This window comes from Arvicola amphibius, chromosome 5, assembly GCF_903992535.2.
Source record: "Arvicola amphibius chromosome 5, mArvAmp1.2, whole genome shotgun sequence".
In the NCBI taxonomy this organism is placed as follows: Eukaryota; Metazoa; Chordata; class Mammalia; order Rodentia; family Cricetidae; genus Arvicola; species Arvicola amphibius.
The window spans coordinates 21,535,458-21,548,620 of record NC_052051.1 but is presented as its reverse complement, the minus strand read 5'-3'; the positions used below and the strand labels follow the sequence as shown (position 1 = coordinate 21,548,620).

Sequence of the window (13,163 nt, the reverse complement as noted above, 5' to 3'; positions counted from 1 at the left end):
GTAAGGACTGTCCTCGGTTCCCACTGAAAAAAGACCATACTTGGCCTAGTGAAAGCCAGACCTCCCTTCAGGGAGCCTCTGGGACACGCTGGGGAGCGGTCGGAAAGCTGGGAAACCCTCAAGGCTCCACCCTTCTTGCCAGTCTGGACACCTCACGCTGCTTCCATGCCCCAACCTGGGCCGACCCCGCCATAGGCAGCGATGAGGGGGGCTATTCCAGGAGCACCCCAGTCTCCCAGCCTGCAAGCAGAGACCTAATAAGGCCGGGCTGGCAACCGCGGGCCCTGCCCCCCACTCCACCCCCGCGCATTCTTCTGCCTTGTAAGGCCTGGCCACCAGCGGCCCCGCCAGTCGGGTCTCCGCCCCCAGAGCACAGAGCAGTGGCCCCAGCTTCAGCCAGCCAGCTCCCGCAGCACCAGCACCGCAGCACCGTCCAGGACTTTTCTTCTCTGCAGCAGGTGGGAGATGGCGCAGCGTCTGGGCAGCTACAGTAGGTGGTCAGGCTGAACCTCACCTGGCCCTCAGAGGGCTGTGACGTGACGTGCAGAGGGATGTGGGCTGGGGTTGCTACCTTGCTCAGGTCCTAGCCGGACCCTGGCTCGGGACTGAGCAATTGAAGGTTCTATGCCCCGGAAAAGTGGTCTTTGGGCAAGGAAAAGTGTACAGAGTGTCCTTTTGCTAACGAGCCTCACACACCAAGCCCAGAGCTGCAGGCTGACTGCCCATAGAGATGCCAGTGAGGGGGTGGGATGGGGCGCACTGACCCAAGAAACGGTGTCAGAGGAAACTGAGCCCTGCAGGGCTCCTTTCACCTCCAGAGAACAGGTTTCCTTTTCCCCACTTTGCAAACCCTGGGGCAGGAGACAGGGATGGTGATCCTTACACCTCCCGCTGCCTATACCCCAGTGCTGTGTACACCAGACAGAATAGAGATGGGAAGGTCTGGGTCCCTGCTCCTTCTCAGCCCTACAGCTGCCCTGGTTGCTTCCAGGGATGTGGAGTACTTGATCTCTGATAAGCTGGTTGAAGAGCAGAGTGGGGCATCGGGCATTGCCCGGCTATGGGGATAGTAACGAGTAAGGGGCCTGGGCTGGCTTCTGCCTGGGTGTCACCTGTAGGAAGAAGTGGTCTAGTCATGGCCAGGCCTGTCCCAGCTGTCTGATCCTTGGTGTCTAGGACCCAAGAAAGGGGAAAATACGGCTTCAGGGTTAAGGTCGCAGCTTAGCCCTAACCTTGGTCATTCAACCAAATCTAGAAACTGCCTGGCCACAGCCTTTGCCACCCACTGATCCCAGCCTAATGCGGTGTTGTCCTGGCATCCAACCCTCTCATGGGCATGCACTTCCCTTTGTGTATATGGGGGGAGGGGGGCTGCCTCTCATGAGTGCTAGGGTGAAGAGGGCAGGGATACAGGTGGGTGTGGATGTGGCAGCAAGCAATAGAGGAGCCTAGCAGACAGGAGGGGCTCCCATCCAGCACCGCACCAAGATACACCAAAGTCTGGTGTTTGATGTGCTGTGTGATGGGGGCCACTGGGCCTTACACAGCTAGAGTCAAGACTACAGGCAACTACAGCCTGAGTACCTGCAGGAACTGATCATGATCCCAGCTGGGGCGGGGTGTGTGTGTGTGTGTATACTACAGGCAGGTGCAGCCCCTAAGGACCTGCAGGAGCTGACCATGATCCCAGCTGGGGCTGGGGGTGTGGGGGGGTATACTACAGGCAGGGGTGGAGGAAGTAGCGCATAGGCCCCAGGCCTAGGGATACAGAGCACAGGACAGAGGGCAGACATACTGGGGCCTTGGCTTGCTAAGTCTTGAGATATATTCTTGGCATAAGCTATGACAGATTCAGGCTGTTCCCTGGCCTCAACTTCCCCATCTGTACAGCGGTGGTCACATAACCTCTCACTAAAGAGTCATCAGCGAGCCTGGTGCTATAGTGGTAAGGAATGAGGGAGTCTGCAAGCATGGGTTGCCAAGATAACGGTGAAGACCAGCACCCTGGGGACTCCAGAGCTCAGCTAGAGGAAGACAGCTATAGGAGGTTCTGGGAAGAAGGCCTGGGAATGGCCGTAGAATGCTAGAGGTCACCAGGATGGCCTCTCATCAAGGGGACACAGTGTGATGGGCCAGGATCAGCTAGAAGCTGGGAGGACACGCTGGGGCCTTTAATGCCAGGCTGGGGGACCCAGGTTTGCTCTGGGTGTGTGTGGGGGGGGGAAGAACACACAAACCTCTGAAGGTTTTAAGGAGACAAGTGAAGGTCTGAATTTGAAAGGGATGGGAACGACTGGTCCAAGGCCAAAAGGTTACATTTAAATGAATCTAGTTTCAGTCTAAATGGATCTAGTTTCAACTTGAGCGATGGGGGGCGGGCCCAGGATGAAACTGTTACCACTTGGGACCAGTCAGGCTCCCTGAGGAGAGCAGCTGGGTTCCTCAGACCAGAGGAAATGGAGGGGGGGGGTGACAGTGTGGAAGATGGAGAGGCTGGGAGAGCAGAGGGATGGGGAGGGCAGAGGGATGGAGAGGGCAGAGGGATGGAGAGGGCAGAGGGATGGAGAGGGCAGAGGGATGGAGAGGGCAGAGGGATGGGGAGGGCTGGGGAGGAGAGGGATGGAGAGGGCAGAGGGATGGAGAGGGATGGAGAGGGATGGGGAGGGTAATATCAAGAGTACTGTGCTGCTGGTCAGCCCCCTCCTAGTAGAGCCCTACCTCCCTGTCACTGTGAGATGGTCACATGCTATCAAGGAATATTGTAATAGACAGTGCACCTTCATGGTTGGCACCAAGCCAATCCCAATGTTTCGCCCAGTGCTAGCAAAATTAGTTCTTTTTATTCCCAGCACCACTCCAGGGACTCAAGACACTCAATGTCCATCATTATCCCACACCTCTTCCTGCAGGGAGGCCCCAACACCCGAAGCCAAGATGTCCAGCAAGCGGGCTAAGGCCAAGACCACCAAGAAGCGGCCCCAGAGGGCTACATCTAATGTCTTCGCCATGTTTGACCAGTCCCAGATCCAGGAGTTTAAGGAGGCCTTCAACATGATTGACCAGAACCGTGATGGCTTCATTGACAAGGAGGACCTGCACGACATGCTGGCCTCTCTGGGTGAGTAGGACAGGTGGATGGGGACCTACATGGGGCGGAGAGAAGGGCTGCTTGGCACTTACAGGGTGCTTCCTGTAAAATGAGACCTGCAGCGCTACCCTACAGGTAGTATTGCTCTGATTGCCCATTTAACAGAGAGAAAGACTGAGGCACAGAGCAGGTCATCACAGGGATCTGAACCCGGACAGGCTAACTCCTGGGGAAAGTCACTGGTCTGTGTTAAATCTCCTTAAAGAAAGGCTGCACCAGCAGCTACAGAAAAATTTATGCTGATGGGGAAACTGAGGCTTAGAAGGGAGGCCAGAGCACTCCTCCATATCCCCAGTGACCAGGGTCTTAGGGCCAAAAGGGCTCAGGGATCAAGTCTAAGTTGCCAGTGTTTAGGTGAGTACCCTGAGGCCTGGAGGGAAGGCCTGCAGGGTGTGTCTCTCCCCATGTGCTAGCCACAGCCAGCCACCTTTAGCTCCAATTCCTGGTACAGTCTACAATGGGGCAAGAGGATCAGGACTAGGTGACGGATAAGGAGAGTCTAGCACTTGGACAGCCACATAAGAGTCAAGTCGTGCCACTGGGCTTGATAACTCCTAGCACTCCTCTGTCCATGCCTGCTGGCCTGTCTGTGTAAAATTCACTGTGTTCTCATGTGCACAGCACACATCTGGTGGAGACCAGCAGCCCAGAACAGGAAAGAAGGTGTCTGCCCTCCCAGCTATAGGCCCAGCCTACTTGAGGCCTCCCTCTCCCAAGAAGAAAATCCAATGCTCTAATCTAGATCTTCTCAACATCTCAGAAGGAAAAGACTGTTGTGGGAGAAGGGGCAGGTCCCCAAGGGTTAAGAGCTCCTCGGAGCATCCTAAAAAAAAAAACAAGACAAGGGACATGAAGCTCAGAGGGACAGGGCCATAACGGTGTCCGCTCTTGGTCAGGCAGCACCTTGTGTTTAGGGCTTCACATCCCTGAGACTGAATGGGTCTAAATAGCCAATAGGCACAGAAAAACCCGTGCCTGTGCCTGGTGGGTCCATGGATCAGATGTGGTCTTCTGGTTAAAGAACATTGTCCTTCCAGGAGAACACGGCCGACAGAACTAACTAAGCAGGGCTCACAGAGACTCACAGAGGCTAAAGCAACAATCATGGAGTCTGCGCATATGTTATGGTTGTTAGCTTGGTGTTTTTACAGGACTCATAACAGTGGAAGTGGGGGTGTCTCTGACTCTTTCACCTGCTCTTGGGACCCTCTTCCTCCTACCGGGTGGCCTTGTCCCGCCTTGATCTGAGGGTTTGTGTCTAGTCTGATTGTATCTTGTCCCGGGAGGTCTGCCTTTTCCTGAAGGGAAATGGAGAAAGAGGAGAAGGTCTAGAGAGGGGAGGTGGGATGGAGGGGAGGAGGGGACTGGGAAAAGTGGAGGGAGGGGAAACTGTGATTGGGATGTAGTATATGAGAGAAGAATAAAGAAAAGAAAAAAAGGTACCCTTCCCCCAAAAAAGGATTTAAAAAACACTGTCTTCAAATAAAAAACTAGAAAGTGAAGCAAGTTAGATAATAGCAAGCTCTGCAGCCATCGTCCTAATTCTCCTTGCAACCTCTTGGGGGCGGCAGTGAGAGACTCAGAAAGAACCAGCAATCTGCCCAAGGTCACACAGCAGCCCGGTGTTCAGTTAGGATTTCAACCCAGCAGAGACTGCAGCATCCCAAGCTGTGCCAACGACTGCCCACTGCCGTGAGACCGTTAGACCACTGACTTACCTCACAGTACTAAAGACACAGGAAGCGGAGGCATAGAACTAGTGTAAATCCAATGCTCCCTGATATTTGAATCATTTCTGGAATTCTGGGACAGACTGCCTGAGTTTAGTTGCTGTGTGCCAGGCACAGTGGCACAGGGGTGGGGGTTGGTCTCACAGTGATGGTGGAGGAGCCAGGGACTTGTGGCATTCCCTCATACCTTTGTTTTGGTTGGTTTTTTGGTTGTTTTTTGTTTTTGTTTTTTTGAGACAGGGTTTCTCTGTAGTTTTTTTTTTTCTTTTTTCTTTTTTTTTTTTTTTTTTTTTGGTTTTTCGAGACAGGGTTTCTCTGTGGCTTTGGAGCCTGTCCTGGAACTAGCTCTTGTAGACCAGGCTGGTTTTTTTCTTTTTTTGAGCCTGTCCTAGTACTAGCTCTTGTAGACCAGGCTAGTCTTGAACTCACAGAGCTCCGTTTGCCTCTGCTGGGATTAAAGGCGAGCGCCACGGCCACTGGGCTCATTTCCTCATACCTTAAAAGCAGGCAGGGACAGGAACTGGATGCCCAGACGGCAGGAAATCGGTCGCCTGGCACCTGCTTCCCAGCCTACAAAGTTCACTGTGGGGAGGTCACTGGGAATGAGTTACCCATGCTGGGTCAGAGAGCTAGGAACAGCAGCCCCAATGCCCACCCACCACAGGAAAGAACCCCACGGATGAGTACCTGGAGGGCATGATGAGCGAGGCGCCAGGACCCATCAACTTCACCATGTTCCTCACCATGTTTGGGGAGAAGCTGAACGGCACCGACCCTGAGGATGTGATCCGCAACGCCTTTGCCTGCTTTGACGAGGAGGCCTCAGGTCAGTACTCACTGGAGACCTGGGCTGGGGAGGGGCCGCAAGGATGCTCGGTGCCTACAGGGGACGGGACCAGGCCGGACACCACTGTCTCCAAGTTCCCGGTGCCACGTTTACCCAGGCTTCCCACCTCCCAGCTGCACCGCACAACATGCTGCTTTAAACCTTCCAGAAAACAAACCATGCCACTTTTTACCCCAGCTTCCGTGACAGCAGATTCTCCCCGTCAAAGTGACTGGAGACCCGGACAGGGTCTTCTAGTCCTCTCTCCCTGTGAGATCTCAAGGGCCGGGAAGGGAGGCGTTGGGGTAGCCAGAGCCTGTTCTCATTGGCCTTGTCGTGCCATGCCCCAGGGTTCATCCATGAGGACCACCTGCGGGAGCTGCTCACCACCATGGGCGACCGATTCACAGACGAGGAGGTGGATGAGATGTACCGCGAGGCGCCCATTGATAAGAAGGGCAACTTCAACTACGTGGAGTTCACCCGCATCCTCAAACACGGCGCCAAGGACAAAGACGACTAGGCCATCCTTAGCTGTCCCAATGCCCAGACCCTACCCAAGTCACTGCCCTAGCACACACACTCTACCCTTCATGGAGTTGGGGTTCCGGCTCCCAGCGCAGGAAATGAACCAGCAGACCCAAAGGGTGAGGCAAGGGGTCCACCATGGCCTCAGGCACCTAGAAGGGATCTCTTTAAGGAAGGGCTGCAGTAGGGAGGGCAAAGTGGGGGGCTGAGGCAGCTGAAGATGGCCACCCTGAGGCGTACCCTCATATTCCTGGGCTGCCCTGAGGAGGAAAGCACTCAGGTCCTGGTGTTGGACACTAATTCCCAGCATCCCCACAAAGGCCCGCACACATTTACCATGTCCCTTTGGAGGATGACAATCAGCACAATGCCTGTCCGGTTTCCAGAGCACAAAGGAATGTACAGAGGGAAGCTGCCGGGGGAAGCAGCCTCTAATACAAGGCTGAGCACTGCCTCCGTCTGTGTGTGTGTCTGTCACTGGGGAAATTGGCAACCTCGTCCATCACATCCTTCCCTCTCATCCCAGCGGTGGCCTGATGCACCATGCCACTCTGTCCAGGGGGAGGGCTCAGGGGTCTGAAGCCTCAGAAGTCCCCAGTCCAGGGGCTGGCTCCATGCTCAGCTGAGACCAAATTAATCAGTAGAAGAGAAGCAGTCCTCTGAGAAGAAAGAACAGTGTGGTGAGACCCAGGGAGTCACCAGGGAGACAGAGGGGTTTTGATCATTGGGGGTCAAAGGTTAAGAGCACAGCTCTCAGGACTAAGGCCTGATTTCCAGGTTACGTCACTGTTCTAGAGAAGCTTGAAATTAAGGGGGGGGGCTCTAAGAACAATAAAGAGATTAGGGGGATCTCTAAGAACAATGAAGAAGGGCTGGAGAGATGGCTCAGTGGTTAGGAGAACTGACTGCAGTTCCGGAGGTCCTGAGTTCAATTCCCAGCAACCACATGATGACTTATCCCCATCTATAATGAGATCTGGTGCTCAGAACACTATATATATAACACTATATACATAATAAATAAAATTTAAAAAAGAACAATGAAGAAGAGATGAAGGGGGCTCTAAGAACAATGAAGAAGTAGGTGCCCAGCAGCTCAAGAAGTGACTGGTCACCTGCCCCAGCTGCCTCCCTCATCCTGTCCAGTTCCAGGAAGCCACAGGGTCCAGCCTCTACCCCAACGTAGGCACATACACACCCTATTCCAGCACACAAGGTAGGCAGGGCTGGGCCCCCACTACATTTGAATGATGGGATCACTGACAGCACTTCCTACAGTGTAAAGGGAACTGTCTATGGATGAAGGAGGGGGCCTCACATGTCCTACCTGACCCCAGCAGAGGCCAGGGATAGGTGTTGGATCCAGAGTGGTCCATGCAAGGCAAGGACAGCGCACGAGGAGATACCAACCCAGCCTGGAGGCTACATTTGACTACCAGCCTCAACCCTCCTCTGTAGCAGGAAGCCAGATGCACACACTCTCAGTTTCAAAGAAAAATTTGAGACAATTTCTTGATCTCAACTCTGGATGGGACCAGGCCTGGTAAGGTCCAAACCAGCCCCAGATAGTATTCCAGACTCAGTCCCAGCCCCACCTGTAACCCTGAGTGGCCTTGACCTGGTACTGGGCAACACATCCTCTTGTTAAACCATTGAGGCACCAAAGGCTATTAGTGCCTTCAGTTTCTAGAAGGCAGGGAGCCAGGCATGGTCGCTTGCACCTATAATCCCTGAGGGCCAAGGCAGGAGGACCATCACAGGTTTGAGGTCAGCCTGGACTATAAAGTGAGACCTGATGTCCGGAGGGTAAAAAGGAGAGACAGTCATCTCAGGAAGACATCTCTCTGGGATCCCACCTGGACGGGGGGGGGGAGGGGGGTCACGGTTTTACAGCTGTCATAGGGCTGAAAGGATGCCATAGGGGGTAGGGGGTGGGGAGTGGGGGGCAGGAGAGTAAGAAAACCAGGCACGGACCAATGCAGACAAGGCCTGCAGCAGCAACATGCCAGCTCCGCAGCTCAGAGGAAGATGGTTTCTCATCCCATAAACTGACTTAAGCAACTTTACAAGAAAAAAACCCAAGCAGCTAAGGAGAGGCAGAAGGAAGAGCTCGTAGAGACCAAAAGATGACCACAAACCCAGGGCTAGCCTGAGTTACAAATGAAGACCTCGTGTATGAATAAACACAAGTTAGTGAGTTTTATCTTCTCAGGTAACAATTAGAGAAAACAGGAAAACCTTCCTAGAACTAGAACTTTCCAAGTTTTGCATGAACCCCAGAAGCCACAAAGGAGAAGTTGGAAGACTAACAGACTATACCATCAAAAGCCAGTGCCAGGGGAGCAGTAGCAGCCAAGTGAGGACGGCACTGAGGGGTGTGGTCTAGCTTGGCGCTGAGGAGCAAGGTCACTGAAATGTAACAATTTAAACACCTTTCATGGCTTTTCCCCAAACTCACTGCTGGCATTAAAGCCAAGACAAACAAACAAACAAAAAAGGATTATTTTCTGCAAACCTTTTCCAACTTTCACTATGCTTTTAAATTCTAAAAGAACCAGATATTTACTTCAGAACAAATTACAATCTACTGAAAAAAGCATACACTGAGAAGTTATTTATTTCAACCTTTGGTGCAAGGGTAGACAGGCTTCAAACTCACTATGTGGTTAAGAAGAACCTTGAACCCCAGTGGTGGTGGCACACACAGGCAGAACTCTGTGAGTTCAAGGGCAACATGATCTACAAAGTTAAGTTCCAGGACAGCCAGGACTGTTACAGAGAGAAACCCTATCTCAAAAAAAAAAAAAAAAAAAGAAAAAAGAAAAAAAAGAAAAGAAAGAAAGAAAAGAAAAAAAAGACCTTAATCCTCCTGCCTTTGCCTACCAAATGCTGGGCTGATGGGCATGTACTACAGAGTGTGCATGTGCATACTCTAAGGCACGCATGTGGAAGTCAGAAGACAATTTCCAGACTGGGTGCTCACCTTCCACCTTGAGGCAGCAGGGTCTCTTGGCTCTGTGCTGCACTCTAAGTCCAGGCTAGCCCCATTTCTTCCAGCCACTTCTTTTTGTCTCCTTTCTCACCACAGGAATTCAGAAACTACAGAAGCACACCTAATTTTTTGTTGTTACTTTAATATGGGTGATGGACCAGCCCAACTCCATCTCTAGATTAAAAGTCATCTTGTTACAAGATCAAAATAAGCTTTTTCCTGTTTTCTGTAAAGTTTGGATTTGACCAAGTCTTGACTAATTTTCTGGAATTTGACATGTTCCATGACCTATAGCCCAACCTCCACCCTGATTAGATGTTTTGCCAAATAATTTTGAGATGTTTTGCCAAGTTTCTATGTAACCAAAAACCCATTGGAAATCCTCTAGCCTTGCAGGTTTGGGGACTATATAAGCCTACTTTTTCCTATGTTCAATGCTATTTTCTCAAACCCTGCTTCAAGGAGATAGCTCTGTGTCTTAGGTAGGGTTTCTATTCCTGTGAGAAGACACCATGACCACAGCAATTCCTACAAGGAAAACATGGACTTGAGGGGGTGGCTCACAGTTTGAGGGGTTCAGTCCACTATCATCATGGTGGGGAGCATGGCAGCCTGCAGGCAGCTGTGGCGCTGGAGGAGCGGCTGACAGTCCTACATCTTGCAGGCAACAGAAAATTGACTCTCAAAACTTTTCTGAGACCTACTGAATACAGCATTTAAAATGTTTGCAGGAGAAAGCTTCCCGTGAAAGAAGGCAATCCTAAAGTCTCCAAGGAAGACAGATGGGGCACAGACCGTGATTGTGGTGACACTAACCACTGGAAAAACTGCTCCAAGCCTTGCTTTTGGCCAGGTCCTACAAAAACTGTGGAATTGCTGGGTTGACTGCTCTTCTCTGCCTAAGTCAAGGTGGGTCAGTTTTCCCAAGTTCCTCATCCACAGGAAAATCTCTCAGACCTTCTGTACCTGGGAGCTGAAGGCATATGCTCAGTGCTGACCTGTGTTGATACATGAAGACTGACCTCTGCCCCCAATGAAATCACCCCTGGAGCTTAGGGTAACCGTCCAGGTAATGGTAAGTCTCTGCCATTTTAACTGTTAGACAGGCCATTTGGACTGTCCTTCCTGCTCTGATGTGTCCTTCTCAGATCTCTGATGGTATTGACAGCTAACTCAAGCTTCATCAACTTAGCACCAGGCAAGGTGTTTCAATTAAAATCCAGGCTTACTGCTCTGGAGCTATTAGGTCACCTGACAAGAAAGGCAAACTCACAGGCAGGATGGTCATACTAACAGCTTCACATGGAAGGATAAACAAGTCTTAGGTGTAACTTTTACTATTTAATCAAACTCGCTTTGCAAAGACTGTTCTTAGTAATCAACCACTGTGTCTAACGGTAAATAACTGGATAAAGATTTTAAGTTTTGTATGTTGTAAAGATCTAAAAGCAGTTTTATATAAATGCAAGTTATAAACAACTGAGGCTATATAAGCTTGAATAAACTGTAAGGTTCTAAAAATGATTTAAAATATATAAATACAGGATATAAAGGTATAAAATGATCTAAAAAAATTCAGATTTCTTTCTCCTTCTATGCTATTGTTATATGGAGATCTCAAAAGTCCAGAGTTTAGCCGGGTAGTGGTGGTGTACACCTTTAATTCCAATACTCAGGGAGGCAGAGGCAGGAGGATCTCTGTTAGTTCGAGGCCATCCTGGTCTTCAGAGTGAGTTCCAGAAAAGCTAGAGATACAGAGAAATCCTGTCTCAGGAAAAAAAAAAGTCCAGAGTTTTACATTGATCAATGGAATTCTGATAAGCATATCAATCTCAAGTTCAGTCTCCTTTGCTTGTCTTCTAAGGACAGGCCCAAAGATGCTTCTCATCAGGCTAAAAACACCCCTGTCCCATCTGTATGCCCCACCCTCTGGACAGAGGAAAGAACGTTTGTGCTTTTGAACTAAAGCCTTAGCTTCTGCGGTGGCGTGAAGGCAGCGTCTAGTCCAGTCACCTTGCCGATACCTGTTGGCAGCTTTTTCTACAATGTAGATTTCAATATTGATTATAACAATGGAAACGATAATGTATCTAAAACTTTGATCTCTTTTTGATCTTTTTTATGAACTTAAAGGTTCCTATAAACTTCAGGGAATCACAACTTGAACCCAGCTGGCACAGGTCAAACGGACCCCAGATAAGGACTTGTGCCAGGTCAGTCAACACCTATGCCTATCGCCTATTCCTGAGGAAAAAGCTCCAAAGGTAAGATTTCCCCATAATTTCTTTAACTTTAACTTCCCTAGGCTATATCTGTCTCTGTAGACTTCTACTTGGCTGGTAGACACCATCAACTTCACACTACAAACTGCCGAGTCCTGCCTAGGCTCGGGTTCAGGTCCTGAGATGGGGAAGGGGCATCAGTGCAAGGAAAAATAGGACCACCTGATGGACTGCACACAAGCCGCTCCAAATAGCTTGAGCCGTCTTTATTTACACTTTAACAGAGCTTGTTCTACCACGTTTACATCAACAGTTTTAGTACTGGTTTCTATTTTTGACTTCTAAGAGGTCTCTGTCCTCCTCAGGGATCGTTGGCCACAGGTCCATGAGAGAAAAGGGAACAGACATGGCAAGCAGGGATTAGACAGCTATGAATACGACAGAAAGAACCTTCCAGAGTCAGCTTCAGTGAGACAGCTCAACTTTATTCCAGGGAGTAAGGGATATATAGACAGGGACAGCAGCTGGGGCATCACCCAATAGGTGCTCTCTCTCAGCATGTTTCATTTGCATTTGACAGCGCGGTCCTATAGGGTAACACTTAGTGATCTTATGGGCCGCAAGGGAAGAGCATCTGCAGAGAATGGTGTCAAAGGTCACACCTAAGATAAGTAAACCAGGCGTCCAGGCTCAGGGACAGACCCCAAATAAGGTCAGGCAAAGAGCAGGAAGCCCTGCTGGGAGAAGGGAGTCTTCCATTTTACTCAGAGAGCTGTCCAGACGTGGTGGATTGCCACTTTAAGCAGCAAGGCCTTCCAACAGTCTTCGTAAAAGCCTCCCTCTTCCCCTTTATGCTGCCCCAAACATATTTTACCATCCCCTACATAACCTCATTCTAGACAAATAGTTCAGCATTTTTTAAGCTTCACTAAATTTGAACCAGGTGCATCCGGCGACTGCAGCACTTAGGCCAGCTGGCAGCTACTTGCAGTTTCAAAGTTGAAGGGTTACAGACATGGGTATATTTTTCTAAGGATAACGATACTCAAACCCAAACAATTCTTTTGTGTAAGATATGCTTTGATATAGTTCCCTGGTCTACATGAGGATCCTACTCGATTCTTTCTGTAAAGGCGGGACTCCGGTAAGGAACTTTTCCCACCCCACCATCCGGTTCTTCTTCCCCCAGTGTAAGCGTCTGTGTATGGTAACGGTAGATCCGCCCTGTGTATGGTAACAGTAGATCCGCCCTGTGTATGGTAACCATAGATCTGCCCTGTGTATGGTAACCGTAGATCCGCCCCGTGTATGGTAACCATAGATCCGCCCTGTGTATGGTAACCATAGATCTGCCCTGTGTATGGTAACCGTAGATCCGCCCACCCCACAGTTTGCACTGCAGCTTTCCCCTTGCCACACACCAGATCCCACCATTGATTCCATATGCTTGGTATCCAGGGCCCCTAACCTCAACAGTTGGTACTGTGTGTGTCCCCGAGGCTTTCGCCCTTATCCGTGTATGCATCACCTTAATCTCCTTCCCAGAACTGTGAGACAGGCCTACGTCCCAGGCCTTGTTTCCTCATCTGTGCCATCATTTCCTGCCGCTACTGTTGTGAGTCCCTTTTTCCACAAGGTGATGCTATCTACCTTTCCCTTAGAACAATTACGATAGCATGACGGCCTCTACTGAGTCAGAAAAGTTCCCAGGATTAGG

The 13,163-nt window shown here is 50.4% G+C and overlaps 1 protein-coding gene across 2 annotated transcripts; it reads left to right on the top strand.

Annotated features, from left to right (window-relative positions):
- Positions 1 to 405: 405 nt before the first annotated feature.
- On the top strand, positions 406 to 6,686 carry Myl9 (myosin light chain 9). Of its 2 annotated transcripts, XM_038329634.1 has the most exons (4): positions 406 to 458; positions 3,019 to 3,118; positions 5,543 to 5,704; positions 6,055 to 6,686. In XM_038329634.1, the coding sequence occupies exons 2-4, from the start codon at positions 3,052 to 3,054 to the stop codon at positions 6,225 to 6,227; spliced, it is 402 nt and encodes a 133-aa protein (XP_038185562.1). In that variant the 5' UTR covers positions 406 to 458; positions 3,019 to 3,051; the 3' UTR covers positions 6,228 to 6,686. The 2 variants fall into 2 exon arrangements, with proteins under 2 accessions (XP_038185562.1, XP_038185561.1); XM_038329633.2 differs by lacking the exon at positions 406 to 458 and having other exon boundaries at positions 2,918 to 3,118.
- Positions 6,687 to 13,163: the final 6,477 nt, after the last annotated feature.

Excerpts from the sequence above, each read along its gene's own strand:
- Myl9 (XM_038329633.2), top strand. The coding sequence starts at position 2,935 with ATGTCCAGCAAGCGGGCTAAGGCCAAGACCACCAAGAAGCGGCCCCAG. Across the intron at positions 3,119-5,542 it reads CGACATGCTGGCCTCTCTGG|GAAAGAACCCCACGGATGAG; the intron begins GTGAGTAGGACA and ends CACCCACCACAG. Across the intron at positions 5,705-6,054 it reads CTTTGACGAGGAGGCCTCAG|GGTTCATCCATGAGGACCAC; the intron begins GTCAGTACTCAC and ends GCCATGCCCCAG.